The 26481-nt window shown below is 43.7% G+C and overlaps 6 protein-coding genes across 10 annotated transcripts; 4 read left to right on the forward strand and 2 right to left on the reverse strand.

Moving 5' to 3' along the window:
* LOC4818010 (ribosomal RNA-processing protein 7 homolog A) lies at positions 1-1007 on the forward strand. Its single transcript, XM_001357162.4, has 2 exons — positions 1-107; positions 169-1007. The coding sequence occupies exons 1-2, from the start codon at positions 83-85 to the stop codon at positions 942-944; spliced, it is 801 nt and encodes a 266-aa protein (XP_001357198.2). The 5' UTR covers positions 1-82; the 3' UTR covers positions 945-1007.
* Positions 35-26167, reverse strand: Tsp26A (Tetraspanin 26A). 4 transcript variants are annotated; one of them, XR_004469428.1, is made up of 6 exons: positions 25757-26163; positions 25617-25697; positions 25284-25562; positions 24858-24974; positions 24398-24764; positions 35-372 (listed from the first exon to the last, which is right to left on the reverse strand). XR_004469428.1 is itself a non-coding variant. In XM_001357166.3 (6 exons), the coding sequence occupies exons 1-6, from the start codon at positions 26039-26041 to the stop codon at positions 24696-24698; spliced, it is 942 nt and encodes a 313-aa protein (XP_001357202.1). In that variant the 5' UTR covers positions 26042-26166; the 3' UTR covers positions 22909-24695. The 4 variants fall into 4 exon arrangements, 3 of the variants coding, with proteins under 3 accessions (XP_001357202.1, XP_015035257.1, XP_015035256.1); XM_001357166.3 differs by lacking the exon at positions 35-372 and adding an exon at positions 25098-25208 and having other exon boundaries at positions 22909-24764; positions 25757-26166; XM_015179771.2 differs by lacking the exons at positions 35-372; positions 24858-24974 and adding an exon at positions 25098-25208 and having other exon boundaries at positions 22909-24764; positions 25757-26167.
* On the reverse strand, positions 2576-4074 carry LOC4817884 (sterile alpha motif domain-containing protein 15). Its single transcript, XM_001357163.4, has 2 exons — positions 3466-4074; positions 2576-3409 (listed from the first exon to the last, which is right to left on the reverse strand). The coding sequence occupies exons 1-2, from the start codon at positions 3763-3765 to the stop codon at positions 2954-2956; spliced, it is 756 nt and encodes a 251-aa protein (XP_001357199.2). The 5' UTR covers positions 3766-4074; the 3' UTR covers positions 2576-2953.
* Positions 5432-11980, forward strand: H2.0 (Homeodomain protein 2.0). Its single transcript, XM_001357164.4, has 3 exons — positions 5432-6202; positions 11083-11549; positions 11610-11980. Exons 1-3 carry the CDS (start codon positions 5695-5697, stop codon positions 11847-11849), a joined length of 1215 nt encoding a protein of 404 aa, XP_001357200.3. The 5' UTR covers positions 5432-5694; the 3' UTR covers positions 11850-11980.
* Positions 12883-18035, forward strand: LOC4817868 (breast cancer anti-estrogen resistance protein 3 homolog). 2 transcript variants are annotated; one of them, XM_001357165.4, is made up of 9 exons: positions 12883-13070; positions 13133-13258; positions 13315-13467; positions 13535-13703; positions 14703-15066; positions 15123-16223; positions 16285-16719; positions 16786-17192; positions 17246-18035. In XM_001357165.4, the coding sequence occupies exons 1-9, from the start codon at positions 13013-13015 to the stop codon at positions 17373-17375; spliced, it is 2943 nt and encodes a 980-aa protein (XP_001357201.4). In that variant the 5' UTR covers positions 12883-13012; the 3' UTR covers positions 17376-18035. The 2 variants fall into 2 exon arrangements, with proteins under 2 accessions (XP_001357201.4, XP_015035254.2); XM_015179768.2 differs by lacking the exons at positions 12883-13070; positions 13133-13258; positions 13315-13467; positions 13535-13703 and adding an exon at positions 13887-14386.
* On the forward strand, positions 19284-22249 carry Gal (beta galactosidase). Its single transcript, XM_002132178.3, has 6 exons — positions 19284-19564; positions 19654-19817; positions 20238-20388; positions 20456-20795; positions 20859-21006; positions 21064-22249. Exons 1-6 carry the CDS (start codon positions 19439-19441, stop codon positions 22151-22153), a joined length of 2019 nt encoding a protein of 672 aa, XP_002132214.2. The 5' UTR covers positions 19284-19438; the 3' UTR covers positions 22154-22249.
* Positions 26168-26481: the final 314 nt, after the last annotated feature.

A 26481-nucleotide genomic window follows, 5' to 3' on the forward strand; every position in this document is an offset into this window, starting at 1 on the left:
GGGGGTCGGACGGTATATTTCTGTCGCGGTCACATTGCTTAAAACGTGTTTATTTTTTGATTTTAACAAAAACTAAGAAATAATGGAGGAAATTGAGGGATACACAGGTGAAAACACACATATAAACACTGCCGCGACTATTGCTAATCATGAATGATTGCCTTTTAGTTGTTCCTCTGCGAATGAGCAGCGATGCACTGCACTGCCACAGCGTTTACATGCGGGAGCACTTCATCCGGCTGATGGATCCGAACAAACCCAAGGGTCGCACGCTGTTCCTGCTCAATATACCACCCTATGTGACCGAGGAGAGCCTGAAGGGGTTCTTCAAGCGGGCTGGCAACGTGGAGAGCGTACAATTTGCAGCGAAGCCTGGAAAAGATGAAACAATTAAATGGTATGAGGGCACAAACGAGCCTTTCTCCAATGTTCGGCCGCCGTTCATATTCAAAGTGGCCTACGTGGTGTTCCAGAAGAGCAGCAGCATTGGCAAGGCCTTGGCCGTCCCGAGCATTGACCTGTTCCACAGCAGCGGCGAGAGCACCATCAAAACGGGCATGGAGCTGTGGCACGAAGAGTACGAGAACCATTACATCCTGGATGCGGAGAAGACAAAGGCACAGATCACCGAATATATGGCCGACTACGACCGAAGAGAGCGAGCGGCCGCACTCGCAGCCAAGAACAGTGAAGCCGACGCCGATGGCTGGGTCACCGTGGGCAAAGAGGGTCGCAATGCTGGCTTCGAGCAGAAGGAGTCTGTCATCGGACGCCTGGAGAAGAAGCGGGAAAATGACACGAAAACGAAGGAACTCAAAAACTTTTACACCTTCCAGATACGTGAGAGTAAAATGCAGAATATCGTCGAGATGCGCAAAAAGTTCGAGGAGGATAAGCGAAAAATTGAACTGCTGAAGCAATCGCGACGCTTCAAACCGTTTTAGTCCGTAAGCACGCATAGGTTAAGAGTTGAATAAAAGCCTCTTTATGGGGCATACACACTGTAACACCGTTGGAGCTCACTGACATGACCGCTGGCAAATCCTCATAAATTTCATAATTTCACGTTGCCATTGACACTTTTGCCGCGACCAAGTCCTGGCCAATGCCATAATTTCGCAGCAATGCCATAACTTATAAGCGAACGCAGTCAGAGGCGGCCATAAAAGCTTATAAAAAGCGAACAACAAAAAAAGGCGTTGGGGCAGAGCAGAGAGGGCCTGTTGTGGCCACAACAGCCGCTGAGCTTATTGTGTGATAATCGCATATGGTTTATGTTAATTTGAGAAATGATAAAAATATTTCGCTTATCAATTTTAATCATCATAATCGTCGCTGTGCCGTCGTCGCGACTTGCGACGCACATTGAAACCAGGCTCCATCCACACACACAGCACGCGATCTCTCATTCCCGGGACCGAGGAATGCATTTTGGGGCTCGCTCAGGGGCGGATTTCATTCGAAGGGTCAACAGACACAAGAGCAGTATAAGAAAAATTCAGAAAAAAACATGTTTTCTGTTTTAACCAGCACTCTAGCTCAGTTTTCCCACACATATATGGTCTTAGTCCGCTCCTGGACTCGGGGTTGTGGTGGTGCGCGTAAATTTCGAGAGCCTCTCCCGCGACTAAAGGTAACCCGAGAGTCTGTGGAGGCTTGGGGAGTGAAATACAAACGAGGTACGCGTCGGATAACGCATGCTGACGATCATCGCTGGATTGTAGTCGTCGTCGTCGTCGTCGTCATCGTCCGGTTGCCTGTGGCTGGGCTGTAGCTGTAGCTGTTGCTGTTGTTATTGCTGGCCTACTGTGGAGCTTAAAGACAGCAACACATTCATAATTTCTTCCGATTTGTATCGTTTTAAACATTTTAAATTGATTAAAATGCGATAAATCATAATCGCCGATGTCTGGCATGAGACCCGAGAACGGGTACGGAACCCATCGTCGAAACCCTCCCGATACTCGGATACTTGGGACCATGTCTGGGTGATGGAACGATTTATGAGCCTTGAACATAATAAAGTGTTAACGGAACGAGTTATTAAGGTAATCTGAATGCGCATAAGTTAATAAAGGCGAAGACGATTTGCATGGGCAGCGTAGCGTAGCTCAGAGCAGCGTCTAAGGTTGCATCTAGGAGGCAATCCCAGGCTGTTTGGGATCCCCGACCCCAGCTCCAGCCCAGTTCAGCGTTCAGGCCGATCGTCGGACACACAAGATGTCGAAAAATATAACATAAAACGACCACACGTACGTCTCCCATGCCGCACAGCAGGACTCCAGGCTCAGGCCAACGAGAAACGAGGAAAAAATATCTGAAACGCCGTGTCTTGTGAGCAGAACAATCAATAAATTTGAACACGTGAGCGGACGCGAATGTGGACGGCACACAACAGGAACGATCGGTCCACACAGCAAAACAGGGCGATAAGTGATCAATGCCCCGTGTCGACTGATTGGGCAGAATCACAAAAACCCCGCGAGTGTTGCTGGCGGTTGGTGTGGGGAAGGGGGGAAATGGAAAGTGAGTGATTTTGGTCTGGGCTAACTCAAAATTATACAAATCATTAAAATATGGGCAGTAAAAGTGGGTTTTTAATAGATGGAACATGAGTATATCAGCAAGCCATTGTTTGAGGACTGAAAAAATTGACAATTTAACATTCATGTGTTCAGTTTTGCAAGATATAGTAATGATCTACTTTATGTTCTTAAGTGGATGCTTTCGTGGGTGGTCCCATGCCTAGTGTTTCTTCTAATTAACGCTTCAAGGTAGAAGATCTTATATGTATATTCCCTCTGGGCGCATCACGCAAAGAGGAATGGATATCAAGCGATTGAGAAGACTACCTGTCTTTCAAAGAGACTTCACTATTATTTCTTAATATCGTCGATAGTTCAATAAATCTTTAGAATTAGTTCCTATGTGCATATTTCAATCAACTAAAAACCTAATAGCAATCGCCAAAATCAAACCAAGATGTGGTATCCACATCGTCCATGATAATAGGCTCTCTGCGTGCCGTCGACGGTCCGTAGAGATTGTAGCGCCTAGAGTTGGCAAGCACCTCGCGATACCGTCTAATCGGTGCCCGAGCCATATGCAGCTCCATCATATCCCAATCGTTGACGTCCCGGAAGACAGAGCGGATCATGTGCATCCGTCCCAGAAGCTCCGTTTCGCGCAATCCTTCGTAGCTCCTGCCCGTGCGTGCCTTAAAGGTCTTGTAGACCTCACTGTGCTGCTTTGTCTCCGTGGCTGTCTGGAGCTCCTTCCGATAGAGGGCTCGAATGCCACGTCCCAGGTGACGGATGTGCTCAAAGTTACGTACATTTAGAGCCACCAAGGATATGGCGTCGAGGTTGAGCAACTTGTGCCCATCGATGTAGTTCTCTTTGAAGGTTTGCTATAAGAAAAGGGATATGCTTTCAGACTGGGACTTCTTCCAGCCTTCCCACTCACTTCGTATTCAGGATACCCGAAGTCGCGCAGCCAATCGGCCACGTCATTGATGCTCCACTTGAACACCTCCGTGCGGCCCTGGGCATCCACGACAGCAGCACAAAGGTTAAAGAGCGAGTCCGGCGTGGCCTTGAATGGCAGGGGTATATCGTCCTTGTCGTAGTCCACATCGGGGAACATATAGCTTGGATAGCGGAAGCTAAACTCCTGCTCCTCCTCATCCTGCTCACAAATGGTCAGGCTCTCCATTGGCGATGGCATCGACATCGAGGACAATGATGGCAACGACAACGACTCCATCCAAGCGGATGGCACGTACTGTTCCCGGCCTAACCCAAATTAAGTTGCCTCGGAACGCTTTGATTGCGGTTTACCCATCGACCAGGAGTGCGCACTCGTACACGGTTCGTGTCTGTTTACTTTGTTTGGTTGCGTTTTGTATGTTTTTCCTTTTCCATTTATTATATTCCCTACACTATGAAGGGTCTTCGGAATGGTCGATGGGTGTGGGGAAGAGTCAACTTTTGATTCGTAAGAGTGGTATGAATATGGGAGTTATCTTGGGTCTCGTTTGAAGTTGTGTATATCCTATGTGATTCATATTTTTGCATACTTAGCCTTAGCCATCTTAGCCTCTATCTGTCTTTATTAACATTCGTCAAAGAGCATTGAAAATGTCACCATTCCCCAACTTTGGCTCCCGTTTTCATTTACATTTTCCCTTTTTGTTCCTATGATTGCATTTGCATATCCGATTTTTCGGGGTCAATTTGTGGACTGGCGGTACTAGGGGGTGATGGGGCACCATTTCTCACCCACTGGGGGAGTGGGTTCAACGCTTGAAAGTATGCTAGGTTACGTAGTCACGGGAGCAGTTCCATTAATAACACGATTTCCACTTCGCAATTTTCACATTTTCACTTTATTTTTTATTTCCCAGCGAGAGCGGAGTTCCCGAATGTTTACTTGCGATAATTTAATGGCACACAACACACAAAAGTTTTATGGAGCGTGCAATGCATTCCGACGATTTGTTTATGCTATGTTTTCAGGGGTTTTTACTTTTGGGAATGCGGTTGGATTTATGACCTGCACAAGGAGCCGCCCGGCTCACGGCACACGGCCCACGGCACCCGGCACCCGGCGGCACCGTTACCCACTTTATTAACAACGGAACAAGTCCCAGACATCATGGAGCTCAGGGAGTTCACAGAGATCGCTCAATCCCAGGCCAATTAGGCACGGCGCATTCCTCGTGCGCGCAACAGAGACACCCAGCATCGGAGACACGTACATATATGTGGGCTCTGGCTCCGCCCACTGGAACCGATCGATCTTATTGGTCCGCTGCCACCAAGCCATGGCCTCTCCACGAGTTGTGGGCGCAAAGGGAACCGGAATCATCCGAACATCGATATGGTATGGGCATGTGTGCGCTCTGGCACGGATGGGTGTATTGGTGTGTGGGGGGTACGGGAACACATGGAGAAATCGGTAAACAAATCTGAACAGCGATCGAGGAAACAATCTCCGACTGAGCTAATGACACAGCGGCGTGTTTGTATGTAAACAGCCCCCGACTGTATAACCAAGTATCTCATCCATGTGTGGCTACAGTGGTTCAGAAGTGATTGATCCATCCCAGATTGTTTTGGAAATAATGATAGAATGATAACATGTTGTCATCTAAGACTTGAATATATTCCGAAATGTCTGGCGTGTAAAGATCAAGAGTTTAAAGGATATACTATAAAAATTGTTGATCTAATTACTGCTTTTGGGTATCTAGAGCCAATTCATAAATAAAAATAGTAAGATACCTAACCGGCATTCTCCCCTGGACATCTTTATTAACCTTTGTTAGATGGAACTCTCTCGTAGGCTGTCACTTTTTGGATTTTTTGTATCTATACCACTGATTGTATACCACTGTAAACACTGCTGGCAGCACACAATCTCAGCGAGATTTACCTAAACGCCAGACAATACCGTGTCGTGTGCGCCAACGGCAATCGATCGCTGGTTGGGTATGCTCCCGGCCGGTTCCATTCAGTTCTGTGTGGGTTGTCTTCTTGTACAAATCGGTTTAAGCGGCTGTGCGCATCGGCCCCTTAGCAAATTCCGCGATCGTTTTGAGCGACGGTGTTTGATCGGTGATCTTCAAGGATCTGTGGCGATCGGTACAAGTGGTTAATCTGTGAGAGTCAAACTGCTATTCAGAATCAAGCAATGTTACTACACGAAAGTGCCGCCAGCATGGAACAGAGTATGCCCGAGAATCTCAGCACTCATGTTTACGGCGAATGTGAAGTGAAGATGCCTTCGCCAGGCACTCACGATCCCGTGGATAGTGATCGTGATCGGTCGCCTAAGGAGTCCATCCATAGTCCTGAGACAAGTATCTCCAGTCCAACGCCTCCCACCGCCACTAGCACCACCAAAGTGAAACTCAGTTTCAGTGTCGATCGATTGCTGAGCTCTGAGCCAAGCGAATCGCTGAAAAACTCTTCGTCCTCTTCCTCGAGGTCCTGCTGCGATGGCAGTGTTTTCTCCTGCTGCACATTTCCACACTGTTTCAGTCAAGCGAGTGCAGAGGCTTCCAAGATGGGGCATGTTGCTGTTCCACAAACGACGAGTCATCATTATCCCTATGCGGGATTGGATAAGCTATACCCTAACCTTTATATGGATTACAAATCTGTGCTGAGGCCAACGCCCATTCGAGCTAATGAACATGGTAAGCAGGTTTATGAAACGGGGATTATAATATGAGAACGATTGTCCCGATCTAAAGCTGAATTGTTCAGAGTTATAGCCGGAGTTAGCCATAGCCAGAGTACTGCATCAGGACGACTTTTAATAGATCTCAAGACCTCTTGTATTAGAAGCGTTTTTTTATCTCCCTACCACGGTAAGGAGCTCTATGTTTAAAAATCTAATGTGAAATCGATCATTAGTTGTACTCGACTTTAAATTGGCCTAACCCCTTGCTACAATTCATTGATGGATCCTTAAATCCTTAAAAAGCTGAGAAGGGTCCTTTCTCTTTAAACGACTTTTTAAACGATACTTCCAATCGATGAACAACTAAATTGATCTCTTGAAAAGTATTTCGCTAAAACATTTACCTCAATAAATTCCATTTTTCACGAAAATCACGAATGATCAAAGCTAATCATTCGAACATATCACATCATATTTCCCGATATGCCAATCACTCGGCATTCCATTCTCGGCAATCTTCAGGATATCATAGAAACATTCAAAAGATCAGATGAGGAAGTTTCCCATTTGCCAATCAAAAGATCTTCAGCTCATTACGAGTCCGAGTGCGAGTCCGAGTATACACTGCAATTACCAATGGAATGGCATTACAAAGGAAATTCAAAAGAGAAAACGTAGAAAATGTAAATTCCAGGAAAAGCAACAGGGAAAAAACTTGAAACACCAAGAAACGAAACGAAACGCTGGGCTGGGCTATAAATCGTTTGTTTTTATTGGAATTATTAGTTGATCTGTGGCCATATTGTGCAATATTGCTGGGCCAACTGTTCGGGCTCTTGACGAAAACAATCCGTTTGTTGAAATCCAGCGAAGAACCGGAGAATATCTCGATATATTTCGAGTATTTACGTTACTTCCTGCTGGGGCGTGTATACGAGTACTATCTGGGGACGACGACTTCTCATGGACTGCCTGCCAGGCCATGCACTTTGATCTTGTTTATATGAAAAATAGTGGAAATATACGACGAGTATTTTGTATATTGAACCAAGGGATTTCAAATAGAAATTGTTCATTGTTAGAACAAGCTGCAACCATTTTACACATTTTGTTGGGTTGGGTTCAGTTCTGCCTCAATTTGTTTTATATACAATACTTATCAAGTGGGTGCTAAAGAGCTGAGGACTTTAAATCGATGGGAAAGGAAATTGGGGGCTGCTGAAGGCAGGAAGCATGCCAACATATTGTCGAAGATTGTGAAAGGAAGCCAGCCCATGAGTTGTTTGTATTATAATTTTTATTGAAAACTGCTATATGGTGAGAGAAGAGTATCTTCAGATATGCTCATGGATTCCTTCCACTATATTTTCCGACCCTTTGTCTCACCACAAGCTACATTTAGCCATGATATCATTTTATTTGTATAATTTCTCATTGTACCTTGGAGAAAAGAAATCTTTTGTATTGAAACAAATTAGCGCCACATCGAAATAAATCGAATGGGGAACATTTATGAAAATTATCATCAATATTAAACGATTTTCAAACACATTCCGCGCCAGGTGAAAATGGAAGGGCAATTAGTAAGGAGAATTAAATTCGACATTTCCTCAATCAACAAACGGCTCGGTTCGGTAAAGAAACAAACGATCGTTGAAAGTGTTTCATCAATCCTGCGGCAACATTAAATAAATTAAATTCAAAAGAACAGAACAGTGCCGAAAATTAACAGCAATTTATGAACAAATTAGGAATCAGACTTTAAAAATAAACTTCAAGCTCCCGGCGAAGAGCGTGAAAAGCGATTGAGGATGGGGATGGGTGGAAAATTTGTTTATTTGCTTGAGCAATTGGCCCGTCATTCATGGGCAGATACAGATAGCTATCCATCTAATTGCCTTCTATAATGAATTGTTCCGCTGCCAAAGAGAATGGGAAGGGGACAGGTAGAGAGGTACAGAGGTACAGAGGTTGGAGATGGAGTAAGAAAAGAACTCTGGCCCGTAAGGAGTCGAGATGATCCCAGATAGATGGGGCGCCATTGGGCCCAACTACTGTGACTCAACGGGCCAGGCCCGATGCTGCCGTTTAGGCTAATGACAGCCAATGCCCGACTGATTGAATGAGTGAATGACTAACTGAATGATGGAATAACTGAAGCTATGCCATGCGGTATTTTTAGGGGCCAAGCCAGAGGCCAACTATTTACACAGCCACCCACTGAGGTGGAGCTATTGGCCAGGCCCAGGAGGAGGCTACCTGCGGAGTCCAACCTGCTCGCTCCAACTCTTCCTCTCTGCGGATTCATTTCTTGATGGATTGATCGCATCGCATCGCACATCATAAAAACTTTGGGGCCAGGCAAGAGATCTCCTTGGGATATCTTCTCGATTCTTTGACTATTTGTTGCTGTTTGCCTGCCTCGCCTGGTGTTGAGTAGTTTGTTTGATTGTTTTTACTTGGTTTTTGGTGCTGGCGATCGATCGATCGATCGATTCAGCATCGATGCTGTGAGCTGAAAACGTTTGTCTGTTATGGAAATGCTGTCTGAGCGATAATCTGGCGCCGTTTGCCTAATTAATTTACAATTTATATGTTAATCCAATTGTTGGGCTGCATCTTCATGGAGTTTCAGCGATCACTGATCATCAATGGACATGAGAGAGAGAGAGAGGAATTGATAGTTGTGGTATCAAAGAGATTATGGAAAAGAGTTCCCAGCAGCAGGGGAGGGATTGCTTTTAATGATAGGGATTAACTAGATTTCGATTGTTTTACAGTGTCCAATATATTGAATGATGGAGTGATCTGGATTCGTACGATTCTGAGACGATTATTAATGATATTTTCTGTATGAGATCTATTTTTTTGGCTGTCACAATATGATATAAATTTCGATCCCTTGGAAATTGCTTATTATCATTACCATAACGAATATTCATCGTCTGATTCTTGATTTACATGCTAAATATAATCAGATCTGTGATCACCATATGAATATGCCAATGATTTTGATCAAAAGATAACTAATTTTTTCACATTTTCAAACGTTTTATACGAGTATACATATATTTACTTTGGGAAATATAATTTCCAAGGAAACCTCTCTCGCTTTGGCATTATTATTATAAGGAAAATATATGTAAATTTCAATAGATTTGATGACTCCTCTTTAACGACACAGCCTCCATTTTATCTTGACCTTGCACTTAGTACATTCCTAATTCCTAATACTAATTTACATTGTGAGGGGACTCATAAAGTAATCACCTAACCTGCTCGGCAGTTGATGGATACTCGCCTGTACATCCCCGTGCACATGGCCCACCAAGGAATGGTATTTTCGGTCAGTGTCGAAAAGTCCATTCGCAGTTTACCCCGAAAAAAGAGAGCAGAGCACAGCACTGACAAACAAAATATTCGCCAAGCCATAAATATGGAATACCCCGGCAAATGGCAGGTAAAATAAATCGGTAGAAATGGAAATGCGGCCCATAAATTCAACACGGCACACAAACAGTGGAGATCCTCCGGGGGCGAATGCATCCGCATCCATGCAGGGAGCAAGTGCCTGGGGGTACTGGACTGATTTAGCATCTCGCCTCGGAATTATCACAACTCATTAAGATATTTACCATGGGTCCGTGGGGAATGGGGCGCCCGATATTTACAAATGTATCTGAAATTCGGCAATTAAAGAGCTCGCGCTGTGCCAAGGCAGCCCCCGAAGGAGAGAGGACAAGGTGTTGAAAATCGATGGAAACTCATTATAACAAACCGCCGACGGGTGACACAAACCAAATGCCAAAAGGCTAATTAACGCAGATGCAGATGCCCATGCAGACGGCAATACAGCATGCAGATACAATTGTATCTACAAGTGCAGCAGGAGCGCGTTTCCGCTGCAATGTAAATAGCCGCGAACACCACACACCACACGCCTCGAGTGTTTTTCCAGAGTAAATAAAATGGCTCGCCATGAAAACAATTAGACGCATGCCGCGAGAGCACACAAACAAAGCAAAATCCGAGTCCTCTTCCACTAAAGTTTATGAAAAACCCAATAAAAAGATGCATAAACTAGTTTAGGCGCAGCCACAAAAAAAATAAAAAACACCCCCAAAGGAATGGAATAAGAATCTCATGGATATTTAAAAAACATTTAAACGAACCAAAAGGCATTTCGGTGTGGCGGCCTCCACACACATACACATCTCTCGTGTGCCCCATGTCGTGTTCGATTACCCCAAATAATTCTCGCTCTTCTCGAAAGATAATTGTTGTTCTTCTGAATCTGAATCTCGTTTCGTTTCAGGATAAACAAATTGTTCACCCCGCCTCAATGCCCCAATGATTATTTCCAATTAAGTGAAAATTTTATTATAAACAAACTCATTTAAATATTTTCAACGTGCGTTTTCATTGAACAAAATAATTTACTCAGACAACAATTTGAATTTCATATTTTGCAAGCCAAGCGGCATAATATTATCTTTTGTGCGGTGTGGGGAAAAGTGTTTTTCCTGGATACGGAAATGCGTAAATTTTGGGTTTCAGCTAAAAAATACTAATATATATTGTTTCCCCCGGATATGGTCTATAATTAATGATGGGAGGATGTAGCGTTCGAGTAGGGGCGAGGCTGGGTTTGAAAAATAAATAGAATTGAGTGAAATATGCTATAGAAAATATGGAAGAAAAGTTATGGCAAATAACTGAAGGGAAATGAAGAAATTGAAGTATGAGTTCACTGTAGGATGGGTATTGTAGAGGATATTGCCTTTAGATGATCATCAATAGCCGTAGAGATCTAGCCTTGATCCATCTTATTTCTCTGTCCAGTCCTGGAGAGCTATGGACACTAATCATAGTCTCTTTCCCCCATTCTTCCAGCCACCACATATCCCACTCTGGCAACAAACGCTCTTCTGCGCTTCCATCAGCAGCACCACCACCACCAACAGCAACAACAGCCACAGCACCATCAGCCCCACTTTCATCAGCAGAAACCTGCCACCAATACATCTTCAACAGCTGCGGCACTGTTGGCGCCTCTTCATGGCCTCAAATCCCTGCAGTTGACGCAGCAGCAGCGATTTCTGGGCAAGTCACAACAGCAGCTACTGGACAACATTCCCACATCGCAGGCTGGTGGCACATTACAAAATGGCAGCCAAAATGGGGGCGGCAACAGCAACAGTGGCAACAACAGCAATGGGAAACGGAAACGCTCCTGGTCACGGGCTGTCTTTACGAATCTCCAGCGAAAGGGACTGGAAATACAGTTCCAGCAACAGAAGTACATCACAAAGCCAGATCGACGCAAGCTGGCGGCACGCTTGAATCTGACAGATGCGCAGGTGGGTTCAAAGATAGCGAAACTGAAAGAGATCGTATATTAATATATATGCCCTGGATAGGTCAAAGTATGGTTCCAGAATCGCCGCATGAAATGGCGGCATACACGAGAGAATCTAAAAAGTGGTCAGGAGAAGCAGCCTCATCCGCAGCCCCCGAATGCGGCTGCCTCAAAGCCATCTACCATCACAGGTACAGGCAATCATCCGCAGGAGCATATCGAGTATAGCTCCGATAGCTGCTCCAGTGTGGAGCTCAGCGAACAGGGCGACGATGATATAGAAATCGATGTCGTGGAATAGCTCCTAATTCTACATACATATGTATGTACATGCATGTAGCATGTCGCCAGCTTCTTACTTGTGTAAAATACTATGTCAAGTAAACGTAGTTCTTGATTTTTGAAAATTAAGCCATGTAGAAATATATAAAAATGTGAATTTAAATTATTAAAAAATATAATTTATTTTAAATTAATTAATTTATGATATTTAAAATATTTATATAATGTTTAACTATGAAATAAATGTTAAAGTGCTTTAAAGTACAGACGCACAGCTAGAATTGCTTGGGTAAATATGGGGATCTATCTGTTTATTTATTTGAATAGAGCGACAAGACAAAAGTTTTACCCTCTCATCATAATCCAATGATAATACGAGAATAATACGCAATGCCATATGCCACACACAAGACAACAGCAACAGCTACAAAAACAGAAAATTTAATTAAGGGAATACCGCTGCGATCAGCAGAATATGAGACGGGGCGACACACGATGAGACCTCTAATCAAGAGAACGATAAAACCGATACGAACTGAATGAAAGCCCCGCGATCGGCAGTTGGTCAAGCGCGGGGCGAGGGCACTGAGATGGGGAGAGGAGCGTGTCTCGGAGAGCAGTAATTAGACAAACAGTGAGAGTAAATTGTGGATGCACGACATTGAAATATTACTCATACTCAAAGTTTATGGTTTATATGATTCACTTCAAGAGAGTAGTGCGATTCGGAGGTGGAGTTTGTCGATCTCATTAAGTTCTCAATATATCTATTTATACGATGAAGAGAGGATTGTTGGTCCGTTAATATAATTGGTGATACTAGAAGTTTCCTGGTTTTTTAAGTTAGACATTTAGAATAAGAAAGAATCCTTAACCTTACAAGGACTCCAACGCGTAACATTCAGGTCTTCAGATTCGAAAAGTATATTCTTAAGCGAAGTAATATATATAAAGTCGTATAAAAAGAACATTCACTCATCGGTTTAAGTAAGGAGGGTACTTCCATTCAGCTCTTTTCTCATATGATATGCTGTGGCTTCGCTCACGTTCAGTTCTCTGGCGCAAAGCGCAGCGAGCGGTTGAATTTCAGCTTGTGCTTTGAGTCTTGTGGCCATGTGACGGCTTAATTAAACAATTTAAATAGAATTTTTATATCATACGGGGTATTACAAAAGCCACAACATGGGCAATGTGCAGCCACGTCCATTTGAGACTCGGAATGTGGCAAGCCGGCGCAGTAGTAAGTGACACAATCAACGGCACCCCTTCGGTACTTTATGATCTTCTGCAACTCTTTAAAAGGCATCCTTTGGAACTTTCGGTACTCGAATGCAGCACGCCGGCGAGAGGATCTCGCAGTGATTGTCCACAACTCCAGGATGAGCATAGTCGAGTGGTTGGATCTCTTGGAGCTGCAGCAGTACGAAGGTTTGGCTGTCTCTGACCTGCCCCAAACACCATTTTCATTGATCCTTGCTCTTCAGGTAACTTGCAGGCCTACAGCACTGTGGAAGATGTCGTGGACATCACGGATAAGGAGCTGAAACGCTGCGGCATTCGCAGTGCCCATCGCCAGATGATGATCAACAGTCTGTTGGGTGTGCGGGCCAAACGACGGCAATCCATGAACTTGGAGGGTAAGTCCCCATAATAGTTCTTTAAAGACAGATGATATTATAGCTATGCGCCTTTTCTTTCCAAAAGCAAACAGTGCGCCTCGCCCAGTGCTGCGCCGTAAGAATTCCTGTCCATTGGTTTATCTGGAGGAGAGTTCCATCGATATCTCAGGAAGTGGCGATAGCGGACGGGGCTTGATTATCACCAAAAGTGGCAAGGTTCTCAATCAACTCACTTTTGATGACACAAATACTATGTGAGTGAGGGGAAATATGGTTTATATATATATAAAATACCTACATTTGGCTAGCTTATCTACCTTCTTTAATGCGCTTCCAAAACAAATATCTTCGATTCATTTCAAACTCAAATATCTTCCACAAAATGATGCGTTATCCCACTCGTACCATACCATCCACCCTGCCCTGCTGAACCCGCATTTCCCCTTTTTGCGAGAGGAGACTGCTGTGAATCCACGCGTATATTTCAATAACAAAAACTCTGCGCATGCTCCAAGAATTTCCCATATAAAAAACACCAAACTTTCTTGAAGCGGCAAACTCCTGTCTTAAAACAAAACCCAAAACAAACCGAAACAACCCTCGCAAGGACATCCGAGTCCGAACCCGAACCCGACCCGTGTGCGAGAAGGGGAGGACACATGGCCGTAACATTTTCAGAGCAAATTCAAACGGCGCAGAGTTCGGACGATTACGACGGTTAAGAGATACGCGAAAATATAGAAATAGGTGTTTTTTTGTTGGGCAAATGATGAGTCTGTGATGAAAAGTTTCGGACATTCTTGAATGGTTGAAAAGTCCTTAAAAGTTCTAAACTTTTAGAAAACGTCTGCATTACAGCAGAACAAATAGTTTGGGGCGTGTCCCATTCCAACATTTGATTTGATTAGAAAGCTGTATAGCAAAATGGGCGTAGCAGGTGAGTGATAAGAAATACAGTGATAGATATTTGAAAAATGAAAAGAAGTTCCAATCAAAAATGCAGATTTCGTATGGATAACTCAGAAAAATAAGTAGAAAAGCCACCGGCCTACAACAGTTTTACTACAATTCGATTTGTATTTTTTTTGCACTTGAACTTCAGACAAAAAGTTGTACATATACCAAGGACCAAAAAATCCTTGTGCGAGCAAATTTCCCTTGAGTGCCGCACATGGGGGGAATGGCCGTTGGCAGTCAGAAATTACCCAAAATAAGGGAAATTCAGTCGCTCTCACACACTCCTGCACTTTCAGCTACGAGGAACTGAGACCGCGCTCCAAGTGCAACAGTCCGCATTGGTCCGCCGCCAACATTGACAGCGAGATGGAGCACAATAGTGGCAGCAATGCCTCCACACCGATTGCCGTCAACTCGCCGAACCCCAATGAGCAACAGGAGGCCATAGCCCTGAAGAAGGCCCTCGAGTGGGAGCTGAGCTTGGATGCCAGGGAACTGCGATCCCATGCGTGGTACCACGGTCCGCTACCCCGACAAAGGGCCGAGGAGATTGTCCAACGCGAGGGCGACTTTCTGGTTAGGGACTGTGCCTCTCAGCCGGATAACTATGTCCTCAGTTGTCGCAGCAAACTGGCAGTGCTACACTTTGTGCTCAATAAGGTGGGTTCTAAGAATTCAAGAAAATATCCCTCTAACTCTGTTCCTAACTGTTTCAGTTGGTCCTTCAACCAGAGACCGTGTACGAGCGTGTTCAGTATCAATTTGAGGAGGATGCCTTTGACACGGTACCCGATCTAATCACCTTCTATGTGGGCTCTGGCAAACCTATCTCCGCCGCCTCAGGAGCTCTCATTCAGTATCCTTGCAACAGGAGGTATCCACTCTCCTTCTATGGCCACAAGATTGTGGGTAATCAACTGCACAGCCAAATGCTAGCCGGTCTACGGGGATTGAGTCCTCTGAACTCCCCAATGGGCAGCAATGGAACAGGACTGGGAAATGGTGGTTCTGCAGTCTTTCGCTTTGATCCCCAGCAACAGCAGCAGCACCAGCAGCAGTCAGTGCCACAGCAACAGCAGCAGCAGCAGTCGGTACCACAGCAACAACAACAGCAAACAGTGTCGTCTCCGGGTAGTCCACACTGCTCGCCACCACGAGCACGACGCGAAGTTCCTCCGCCACCGCGGCTGCCCTGCAAGAAGCAGCAGCGCTCCCAGAGCCTGACTCCCGCACAGGCCATGGTCGTGAGCAACATCAACAAGCTGCAGGAGCAGCACCAGCAACAGCTCCAGCTCCAGGAGGCTGCCAATGGCAACAGCAATGGAAATGGAAATGCAAATGGAAATGGCAATGGGATGGCCCGATTCCAGACTATAGCCAGATGCAATCCCACCAGCGATCTGCAGCAGCATTTGGAGAACAAATTTACCACCCACTCGCTGCCAAGGCCGAGTACTTCAGCAGCCCAGGCACTGCGTCAGCAGGCAGCGGCTAGGATGTCGAGTTTGGCCAGAAACTGCAGCCTGGACACACCGTCGGATTCCAGTCGGCCACCCAGTCCGCCGCCCAAGCCGCGCAAGGAACCCATGGCCGCAGTGTTAGCATACCAGGCAAGTGGCTCCGATTCGGGCAATGGATCGGGCGACTCTGCTCTGGGGGATGGCAGCGAGGTGAGCATACAGCGTGGAGTGATCATCAAGAATCCAAGATTCATGAGCAACTCCGTGTCCAATGGAACGCTGAAGAGCTTCACCGAATTCGATGCTATGGCGGCAGAGGAGAATCTCTTCACATTGGCCATTGAGGAGGTGCGAGTGGTGAGTGCTTTATTTAGCTAATCCAACAAGAAGTAATCCTCATGCAATCCTCCTCTTTCAGGGAAGCAAATTTGACTTTGAGAACTTCAGTACGCTGCTGCTGCCGTCAGTCGAGAACAAACCGCTGGATGGGGATGCCCTGAACACCTTCAAGATGATGCTCTTGGAAACGGGTCCCAAGCTGCTGGCGGAGCACATAACCCGCATTGATATCGGTCTGTTTCTGGAGGAACCCGACGATGAGGTGGATTACTTTTTGAGCTGTTCGGGACTGGAGCTGCTGACACTGCCGCATGGCAAGCTCTTCAGGGAGGATATCATTGAGCGGACGCAGTGCATCAAGTTGATGGTGGCCGTGACCATTCTCACCTGCCAGACAGATCTGGATCGGGCACAGCTGCTCAGCAAGTGGATACAGATTGCAGTGGAGACGAAGACGGCATTGGGGAACCTATTTGGATTCTGTGCCATTATGTTGGGACTAAGCATGCCACAGGTGGGTCCTCTAGAGGTTATTAAATAGAAGCGTGTCCAACGATAAACACTTGCTCTTCTTTTGTAGATCCAAAAACTCGATCAGGCCTGGCACATTCTACGGCAAAAATACACGGACAGCGCCTTTACCTTTGAGGCCAAGCTGCGCCCCACTTTGAGCAGCATGAACGAGGCCTCCAATCCGCAGGCCCCAAACACCACAGTTCCCCATGTCCTGCTCTATGCTCTGCTCATCGATCGTCCGGTTATGGACATCATCAACCATTCGAATATGGACGATCGTCCGGCTCTATATCACACCTGCATTGCTCCCTGGGAATCGAAGGCGGATGACTTTGGCATGTCCATCAATTTCCAACATTTGGATGCCTCGCGTGGCTTCCTCAAGAGCCTGGATCTGTACCGGAAGAATGCCAAAATGATGCTCGAAGATGCCAGCACTAGGCTGGATGAGCTCTTATCGGATGCTTTTCGGTGGGTTCTACATACATCTTCTATAAGGTTTTTTTTAACTTTCGATATTTCAGAACTGAATTCCATGTGAAATTCCTTTGGGGAAGTTGTGGGGCCACGGCCAAGCCCGAGGATCGTCATGGAAAGCTGGAAAAGGTGCTAACACTAATGGCCGACAAGTTCTGCATGATGGCCGAGAAGTAAAATAAAATTAAACAACGCAACGATATGATATGGACTCTAGTTTCTAGTTGATAATACAATTACTTACTATAATCAAAAGATCGTCATCCCATACTTCCAGCTCTACAGCTCTTTATCATACAATACACCTATCTATCGATCAATCAATCAATCTACTATCTATCTATCTCCAATTGTCTCCAGACCCTCCGCAAATTTGAATTTCGTGCTGTCTCTACCTCAGCCCTGGGTATATCTGTATTTATAATTTTAGCAGAAACACACAGAAGCACTTTATGTTACAGTTCAAATATTTATTAATCCTTAGTTAAGCCAAAAAACTCTAGATATACGACGACGGGAAGAGAGGTTGGAATCAAAATAGAAACCTACTATATACGATATTTATTAGCAACTCTCTCCAAGAGGGCAAAAATCTTCTACTCTGAACACACTACCAAAGTCTAGTACTTACTTTATATTCCACTAAATAACTTAATAAACTATAAAGCGGACAATATACATTAATCAAAGCCATCATGTATACACTCTCACACACACATAACAACGGTATATACATATGTAGGCATATACCCCCCCACTAAGAATGCATAACTTTTGCAAGTTTTGATAAGTGATAGTGCAGGAAATATAATGGAAATACAGAAAAATATTATAAAACTCTTAAGCAAATAATCAGTATCGGCTGTCGGAGTGCCTTGAACTTAATTTTTCAGCATGGAGTTGTTTGGCAACGGAATGAAAGAATATAATATTACACTTTAAAAAGGATTTGAAACGGAATCGATTATGGAACTTTTAATTCGAACTCGTATTGAATTGGAGAATTGATCTACTATATATGAAAACTGTTTGAAGATATAGTTCCATAAACTTATAATCGTTTTGGACAGGTTTCAATGCAACTCAGTGACAAAATATGAAATTATTATTGATATCTATAAAAAGAAAAAAAAACGAGGGGGAACGTTGTGAGTTGCTGCGGACACCGCAACTCTACAGTTATACCCGATACTAAGTCAGTATGGCTCTCCTCCGGCAGACGGCGCTAATATTAAACGACACGACAAAGAGTGCGTGCGAGAGAGACAGAAAATCAGTCTGAGCGTGACGTCGGTCGCTGCGTAGCCACTGCAAATTGATTTGTTCCTTTTGGCTATAAAAATGATCTGATCTGATCCAGATTCAGCAATCTGATAGATATGGTCATTATCTATGATTCTGCTTTGTGGGGGCGGAAGTGGGCGGGGCAAAGTTTTGAAATATTTTTGTAGTAGTGACATATCACAGAAGTCTGGATCCAAAACATCGTTGCTCTAGCTCTTATAGTCTTTGAGCATTAGGCGCTGAAGGGGACGGACAGACGGACAGACAGACATGAATCAATCGACTCGGCTATTGATGCTGATCAAGAATATATACTTTATGGGGTCGGAAACGATTCCTTCTGGACGTTACACACATCCACTTTTACCACAAATCTAATATACCCCAATACTCATTTTGAGTATCGGGTATAAAAAATTTTCCTTAAGTATTATAGCTCTTTCCCAAACGATAGGTAAACAAAACTAATCAAATTTTTTACAATCAGTAAAATATTCCATTGAAAACAATTCCGATTAGCCAGATTCCAACACGAAAAACAATTTAGATTATTTTTGTAGCATTAACCAGATTCGATAGGATACTTTTATAGATCTCACACACTTGAGAAAAGCCACTTCAACGTTAGAGGCTATTACTACGAGGAAACTTAAAATACGATTACTCGAAAATGTGCAGCTTTATCAGACTGTTTTTTTCTCAAGTGGGGAACCAACAGCTTTATCAATCCATATGTGGAGGGTGCGGTGTGTCCAAAGTACCATACGGCCATGCAAAACCCCATTAGCGCCGACCACATCGCTTGACATTATGCCCTGGTCGGAGCTGGAGACCGGTCGTTGATTTCTCAGTGGAACAAAGAGAGGGAACTTCGCGAGCTTTAAGTTTGCTCTGATCTAGGCTTTATTGAACTTAAAAGTTTAGTTTTTTTTATTTTTTTGGAGACCGGTGAGAGCATGAGTTGTCGTTGCACTCGAAAGCTGACGATGGCCATGAGCGGCTGTGTGATTATTTTGGTGATCGCCCTCACCGTCGGTCTTTGTGTGGGCCTTGGCGGCAGCGAGAGCGAGGGAGTCCGCGAGGTAAGAAAACGCACAGACAATAGCTGGCTGGACTGGGTTCGAGTTTCACCCATTGCTCAACTACTATTTGCATTTGATATTTTGGTCAGGATCCGCCCAAATTCACAATCGACCATGAGTCCAATAGCTTTGTGCTGAATGGCGAACCATTCCGATATGTCGCTGGATCGTTCCATTACTTCCGGGCGGTGCCCGAGGCCTGGAGGAGTCGATTGCGGACTATGAGAGCATCTGGTCTGAATGCAGTGGATACGTAAGTAATCTTTGATTTCTACGAAAACATTATACACAAGTGGATTAAGTAGTTGATTATAAACATTTTAAGCTGAACTTTCAGTAGACAAATGTGTAGAAAATTGTTTCAAAATGTTTTCCCTTTGTTTTGGGCACAGAGAAAGAAGCCTACGTAAAATCAGCGTGGTAGTTTTACTATTTATTATAATGGAAATACGTGCTTGTTAAATGGTAAACCCTTTCGCTACATCTCGGGATCGTTTCATTATTTCCGTGCTGTTCAGGGGCCTGTCGGAGTCAAGTGCGTACCATGCGAGCGGCGGGTCTTAACGCATTAGATATGTATGTTAGTACTTGCAACTATTTCACTATGTGCTTATTGATAAGATCAAATGAAGGGTTCTATGATTACAAAAATCTACATTTCTCCATCCCCTAGCTATGTGGAATGGTCGCTCCACAATCCCCACGATGGGGTCTACAACTGGGAAGGCATTGCCGATGTTGTGAAATTTCTAGAGATTGCCCAAGAGGAAGACTTTTACATAATACTGCGTCCCGGTCCCTATATCTGTGCAGAACGCGATAATGTTAGTACATCTCCGGGATCGCTTCATCTAAACACAGTAATTAGTTCATTGATAATGCTATTTTTAGGGTGGCCTTCCCCACTGGCTATTTAAGAAATATCCCAGCATCAAAATGAGAACTAGTGATGGCAATTACATGGCCGAAGTCGGTAAATGGTATGCAGAATTGATGCCACGCCTACAGCACTTGCTGATCGGCAACGGTGGCAAGATCATTATGGTGCAGGTTGAGAACGAGTACGGCGACTACGAATGCGATAAGGACTACCTGAATTGGCTGCGTGACGAGACGGAGAAGTATGTGAATGGGAATGCCCTGCTCTTCACAACGGACATACCCAACGAACGCATGAGCTGCGGCAAGATCGATAATGTTTTTGCCACCACGGACTTTGGCATTGATCGAAGTAAGCTCCCTCTTTAAAATGGTTTATCCCTGGTGATCCCTACTCTACTTTCTTCGCAAACAGTTCACGAGATTGACGACATCTGGGCAATGCTTCGTAAACTGCAGCCCACGGGACCACTGGTCAATTCGGAGTTCTATCCGGGATGGATGACCCACTGGCAGGAGATGAATCAGCGACGCGATGGTCAAGTGGTGGCCGAAGCCTTGAAGTGGGTGATAGTGCTCTTCTTATGGATTTTGATCCAACTAATTTTTGATCCATTTAGGACCGTTCTGAGCTACAATGCCAGCGTCAATCTGTACATGTTCTTTGGCGGCACCAACTTCGGATTCACTGCCGGAGCTAACCACAATCTCGATGGAGGCATTGGCTATGCGGCAGACATCACCAGCTATGACTACGATGCAGTGATGGACGAGGCTGGCGGCGTGACCAGCAAATACAACCTGGTTAAGCAGGTGATTGGTGAATTTCTGCCACTGCCCGAGATCACGCTCAATCCCGCCAAGCGTTTGGCCTACGGCAAGGTGGAAGTGACGCCCTCGCTGGCCCTTCTCTCTGCAGAAGGACGTTCTGCCCTGGCCAAGGGCGACCCTGTGGAGTCAACAAAACCAAAATCCTTTGAGGAACTCGATCTGTACTCCGGTCTGGTGCTGTACGAGACAGAGCTCCCCAGCATGGACCTCGATCCGGCTCTCCTGAAGGTGGACCAGATCAACGATCGTGCCCATGTCTTTGTGGATCAAGAGCTGGTAGGAACACTGTCCAGGGAAGCGCAAATATATTCCCTGCCATTGAGCAAAGGATGGGGCAGCACACTCCAGCTACTGGTGGAGAATCAGGGACGCGTCAACTTCTACATCTCCAACGACACAAAGGGTATTTTCGGTGAAGTGAGTCTCCAGCTGCACAATGGCGGCTATCTCCCGCTAGAGAACTGGAAGAGCACTGCATTTCCCCTCGAAGAGGTGACCGTAGAGGCCTGGCGGAAGAAAAGCGGAGAACGAGCACTGGATGCATTCTTGGCCAGGCAACGAATCCTGCGTAATGGACCCATCCTCTATACGGGCAGCCTCAAGGTGGAGGAGGTCGGAGACACCTACCTAAACATGGCTGGCTGGGGCAAGGGCGTGGCCTATGTGAATGGCTTCAATCTGGGCCGGTACTGGCCCGTGGCGGGTCCCCAGGTCACACTCTACGTACCCAACGAGATCCTCAAGGTGGGCGACAACTCTTTGGTGATTCTGGAGTATCAGCGGACGAACAAGACCGCAAATGGTGAGGATCTACCCGCTGTGCAATTTGATGCGGTTGCTCAATTGGATGGACAGTCCGGAGATGTGCCTCTCAAGTGACGTTTCCTTAAAGGATAGATCCTATTATAATTATATTACTGATATATATAGGTGCTGCATTTGAATAAATGGTTTTATGAAACTTGGAACATTCGATATCGCATTTTTTTCATAATTTAGGAAAGAAAAATAACCAAAAAGCAGGTTATAATATGATATTATGTCACTAAAAGACAGGTAGATCTTTCTCCAATTTCCGTTAAGAAAGTACGTATCTACTATTAAAAAAAAAACTCCTTTTTGAAGCACATTTTTGATTGATCTTTTGCATCAACAACCTTTGTTAAGCTTTATTATATATATTTGCTAATTTGTTCTTATTTTAAATTTATAATTGATAAATTCTATATTTAAATAAATTGTTTTGTTAATGAGCTTGACTGACTTGCATTTTATTTTTCAGCTCGTTTTCAATTGACTTTTTCCTTTACCATTATTATCCTATTTTAATTGTAATATTTTTCGTTTTTTTGTATACTTTGATACTTTGTTCGCTTAAATTTTGATAGATTCCTAATTGTTAATGGGCTTTATCATTGGCAAACGGAGATTAAGAGTTCTCTATGCAATATAAGCATTAAATCAACTAATGTCTTTGTGCTTTCTTTTAAGAGAACTCTTTAGATAATTGGGAGATTCTAAGAGGAAGAAGATCCATTCTGAATGTAGCTTGAAAATACGATTGAGATTCAATATCGAGTAAAGCAAAAAGGCTGGTTTCTAGGGCAGTGACTTGAGGGTTTCCATTTTTAATAAAATATTTGATCAAATACCCTATAGCTTTAATACTGATCTGTGTAATACGTCGGACAAATCAGGAATGGACCTTCAGAGGGTAAATAATACAGTTGTTTCACTTGTTGTTCAGGGCAGTGTTCAGGACATACATATGTAGGATAAAGCCTTGGCTAAATGAGCTCCTATCTAATGGAAATATAGTTCGGAATCAGGATCATTGAAGAACACAACTCGTGTAGTAATTTTTCATTCAAGGTACAAGAACGAATACTTTTTGTGCTCTTTTTTAAGAGTCTTAGAGTACAAAAGTTAGGAGTGCGCTTCATCATAAGTAAACCACAAACTGATCTCAAGATAATTTACGAGAGTAGTTTAACATCAAGTTTCAGTTTGCGCTTCTTGCAAAAATATACATATAGCTTACTTTTTGTTATAGTTTTTTTCTGTTTCTTTTAGTTTAAGCTCTTTTTGAAATGAGAAAAGCAAGCTACATGGTATGTGTGTTATTCTTTCTTTTGTAATATTTCTATCTGTGCGTATTCTTTTACAAAAATAATTATTATAGTGTTGCATTCATGATAGATATTTTTGTTGTTTGTGCTAGGTTGTAGCGTTTCTTCAGTTTAGGAATGTGTTTCGTTTTGTTTTAACTTTTTGTTGGTTGGAAAATTGTTGCATATAATTTCTGTTGTGTTTTTCTCTCTCTATACATTCATTAAAAATATATCACAGCTGCATTTCGAGTAAAAATATCCTCCTCTTCGTTTACTTTAATTTGTAAAAATGTATAGAAAATGTCTTTAAAATGTTTTGCATTGATTTTACTTTTGTTTTTTTTTTTTTGTTTCTCCATTTAGTTTGATTTTGGGCAAAGAGAAAGCCGACTTAAAAACAGCAAAAATTTGGCAACCTAGTTAATGTTGTTTGTTAGTAGTGTTGGGTAAACATTGCTCATTTTGTTGAAAATGTTCACTTGATCTTTTTTAGTAAGTGAGTCAACTAACTCATATTGCTCACACTTGCTCTCTTGTTCACTTTTCATGCACCCTTAGCACCAGAGATTTTGGCACAAATAAAATACGTGATTCCAAATTGCACAATACTTTCAAAGTATCGAATATTCGAATTAGGGATATACTGAATTTTCAAAAGATTGAACAGTTTGCCGGTAATACAAAAAATGTGAAATAAAAGCAAATATGAGCAACAACTGTCATAACGCAAAATGCCCTTTGAGGAGCAGAGAACAAGTGAGCAAAAATGAACAAGTGAGCAAGAGTTTTGAAGGAACATGTTCAGTTGCTCACTTAAGCGAACAACTCTTCTTTGTTCACTCACTCATGAGCAACACAACACTATTCGTTAGACCATGTCCCACACACGAAGACGGAATGCGTTTGCGTTTTAGTTAGACACATACATAGCTAGCTATAGGTATACTCGTGTATACGAGTACAGACACATATGGGTAGATAGTATAAGGTATTTATAGTATAGTTAACTAACCGAAGCGTAGATGAGTATTTGTAGTGTTTTTCTGCCTTGTATTAGATGTACTCGTCGTATTCCTCCTCCTTTCTTTTTTTCTCTAAAGCAGACCTCTCAAATAACGGTTGACACTTTCGAAGAAGAAAGAAAAGGTCCGATCAAATCAGTTTCTGCTCAGCTGTGTTCTGCTCAGTGAGAAACCGTTTGGCCGAGTTTTTTTCTGTTTCGTCAGTGACCACACAGCAAAGGGAAAAAGTGATGACCGTTGTTTGCGAGCTATGCTCTAAAGTGCTGTGGGGGCAGCGAGGGCCATTTGTCAGTGCCATTTCGATTTTTGGGTATAAATGTCGGCACGCAAGTTCTGAGCAAAACAAATACCCAAGATCTGAAAAGGAAACTTCATATTAATAAATGTTCAATGGAAGAAATCAAAGCAAAAAACAAACGAGCAAAAGCGTAAGTAAATTCAAATTAAAACCTGGAAAAACATGACCGCAATGACAGCCGTGGAAATGATAATCAAATTATGCTCCATCCATTCTTCACCAGCTTGAACGCAGCCCTTTTCATATATTATTTTGGACAGCTCCATGCCCTGGCAAAAAATTAAATGGAAATCAAATAAATTATGGAACACAATAGAGAATATACTGTAGATCATAAATAAAATTAACTAATGCAAAGAATATTTTCACTGGGTGTTCTAATCTCTCAGCACCTGCAGCATCAGCAGACCAACGCAGGCCGCTGCCACACTTATAAGATGTGCCTCCAACCAATCCTCGCCAGCGCGCAAACAGCCACGCTCATGTATATTCCTATCCACAGGCTGCTTGCACAGATGTATAATTTATGGATGATTATAAAATACATTATCAGTAAACCTAAACGTAAAACCACTTACATATCCCTCCTTTCGCACATCATAGCCACATTGCTTGTTTTTAATAAGCTCTTGGGGCCGACGACGGCAACAGGAGAAGGGCACCCCGCAGGCCTCTCGGCTGCCAATGGCAATGGACGAGCAATTGAAATAGTTGTTGCTGTCCCAATCCTTGGGCCCATCAATGCCACAGCACTGCAACCAGTCCTCTTGTATCCAATCGATGAGATTCTGCTGATCGGCGTCTTCACGATAATGCCGTATGAAGGCCTTGAGCCCCTCAGTGGCTTGGTCTTTGATCTGGAATGTGGAAAACGATTAAAATCATTTTATCTTGATTAGAAAAAGGCTTACCCAGCCCTTGTCCTTGAGCACAAATGCCAACGCACAGAACCCAATCTCAGCTATGAGCAAGATACTCAGAAAAATGGCATACTACGGAGAGAAAATATTTTGAAATTTATGAGCTTCGTGGAAACAATTCGCATACCCACCGCCGCCAAGAGACAAGTATTTTCCCGCAAAGCGCCCACGCTGCCCATGAAGCCGAGAAGGAAGGTAATGCCTCCCAATATAATCAACACAAAGGCCGGATCCAAGGCTATGAAACTCAGCTTTGCAATGTTGCGAAACATGTCTTTCTCGCTCCAAGCCCAGATGCCAACGGCCAACACCATAAGAGCAGCCATCCATATGAAAACATTACTCGTGAAGAGCAGGTATTTGAGGCAGCAGCTTATTTCGCTTGTCTCGCGTCGATATTTGCGCACTGCAGGCATCTCCGGAATGATTTAAACTTGATTTGTACACTAATTTTAATGACTATGACTAAAACAAAAACCAAAAACGCGATTTTCACTTATTTACTGAAAGCTGGAGAACAGTGTGACCGCCGACCTGTCGAGCAAATATACGCTCTGACCCTCAGAAATATACCGAAATATACTGTAAATATGCGGATGGAAAAAACTTACTTAACCCTTCTGCGGACTGAGCACATCCTGGCAGTGAATTTTTAACAGATTTGAAACACCATCAAAACAGCTGATGAGCATTCAATAACAAAGTTTTGGTCTGATATGAGAAATTTCCACAGTCGTAAATTCATAAATTTGCTAATTTTATGACTATAATAGAACATTACATTATGTACAATAAACATTACTCCTTGGACTCCCTTAAAAAAGGCAGCAGATCTGTTTGTTGTTTTTGTGCCACC

Source organism: Drosophila pseudoobscura, chromosome 4 (assembly GCF_009870125.1).
Source record: "Drosophila pseudoobscura strain MV-25-SWS-2005 chromosome 4, UCI_Dpse_MV25, whole genome shotgun sequence".
NCBI classification, from domain to species: Eukaryota; Metazoa; Arthropoda; class Insecta; order Diptera; family Drosophilidae; genus Drosophila; species Drosophila pseudoobscura.

What these genes read in the sequence shown, in the direction of transcription:
- LOC4817884 (XM_001357163.4), bottom strand. Translation starts at nt 3,765, where the DNA reads ATGGAGTCGTTGTCGTTGCCATCATTGTCCTCGATGTCGATGCCATCG. An exon ending in TCGGGTATCCTGAATACGAA is followed by an intron (nt 3,410 to 3,465) that starts GTGAGTGGGAAG and finishes CTTTTCTTATAG; the next exon opens with CAAACCTTCAAAGAGAACTA.
- LOC4817868 (XM_001357165.4), top strand. Translation starts at nt 13,013, where the DNA reads ATGGGCAATGTGCAGCCACGTCCATTTGAGACTCGGAATGTGGCAAGC. An exon ending in TTTGATGACACAAATACTAT is followed by an intron (nt 13,704 to 14,702) that starts GTGAGTGAGGGG and finishes CTGCACTTTCAG; the next exon opens with CTACGAGGAACTGAGACCGC. An exon ending in TGGGACTAAGCATGCCACAG is followed by an intron (nt 16,720 to 16,785) that starts GTGGGTCCTCTA and finishes CTTCTTTTGTAG; the next exon opens with ATCCAAAAACTCGATCAGGC.
- H2.0 (XM_001357164.4), top strand. Translation starts at nt 5,695, where the DNA reads ATGTTACTACACGAAAGTGCCGCCAGCATGGAACAGAGTATGCCCGAG. An exon ending in CATTCGAGCTAATGAACATG is followed by an intron (nt 6,203 to 11,082) that starts GTAAGCAGGTTT and finishes CCATTCTTCCAG; the next exon opens with CCACCACATATCCCACTCTG. An exon ending in TGAATCTGACAGATGCGCAG is followed by an intron (nt 11,550 to 11,609) that starts GTGGGTTCAAAG and finishes TGCCCTGGATAG; the next exon opens with GTCAAAGTATGGTTCCAGAA.
- Tsp26A (XM_001357166.3), bottom strand. Translation starts at nt 26,041, where the DNA reads ATGCCTGCAGTGCGCAAATATCGACGCGAGACAAGCGAAATAAGCTGC. An exon ending in TGCTCAAGGACAAGGGCTGG is followed by an intron (nt 25,563 to 25,616) that starts GTAAGCCTTTTT and finishes TCCACATTCCAG; the next exon opens with ATCAAAGACCAAGCCACTGA. An exon ending in ATGTGCGAAAGGAGGGATAT is followed by an intron (nt 25,209 to 25,283) that starts GTAAGTGGTTTT and finishes CTGTGCAAGCAG; the next exon opens with CCTGTGGATAGGAATATACA.
- Gal (XM_002132178.3), top strand. Translation starts at nt 19,439, where the DNA reads ATGAGTTGTCGTTGCACTCGAAAGCTGACGATGGCCATGAGCGGCTGT. An exon ending in GGACTTTGGCATTGATCGAA is followed by an intron (nt 20,796 to 20,858) that starts GTAAGCTCCCTC and finishes CTTCGCAAACAG; the next exon opens with TTCACGAGATTGACGACATC. An exon ending in GTGGTGGCCGAAGCCTTGAA is followed by an intron (nt 21,007 to 21,063) that starts GTGGGTGATAGT and finishes TGATCCATTTAG; the next exon opens with GACCGTTCTGAGCTACAATG.
- LOC4818010 (XM_001357162.4), top strand. Translation starts at nt 83, where the DNA reads ATGGAGGAAATTGAGGGATACACAG. An exon ending in GGAAATTGAGGGATACACAG is followed by an intron (nt 108 to 168) that starts GTGAAAACACAC and finishes ATTGCCTTTTAG; the next exon opens with TTGTTCCTCTGCGAATGAGC.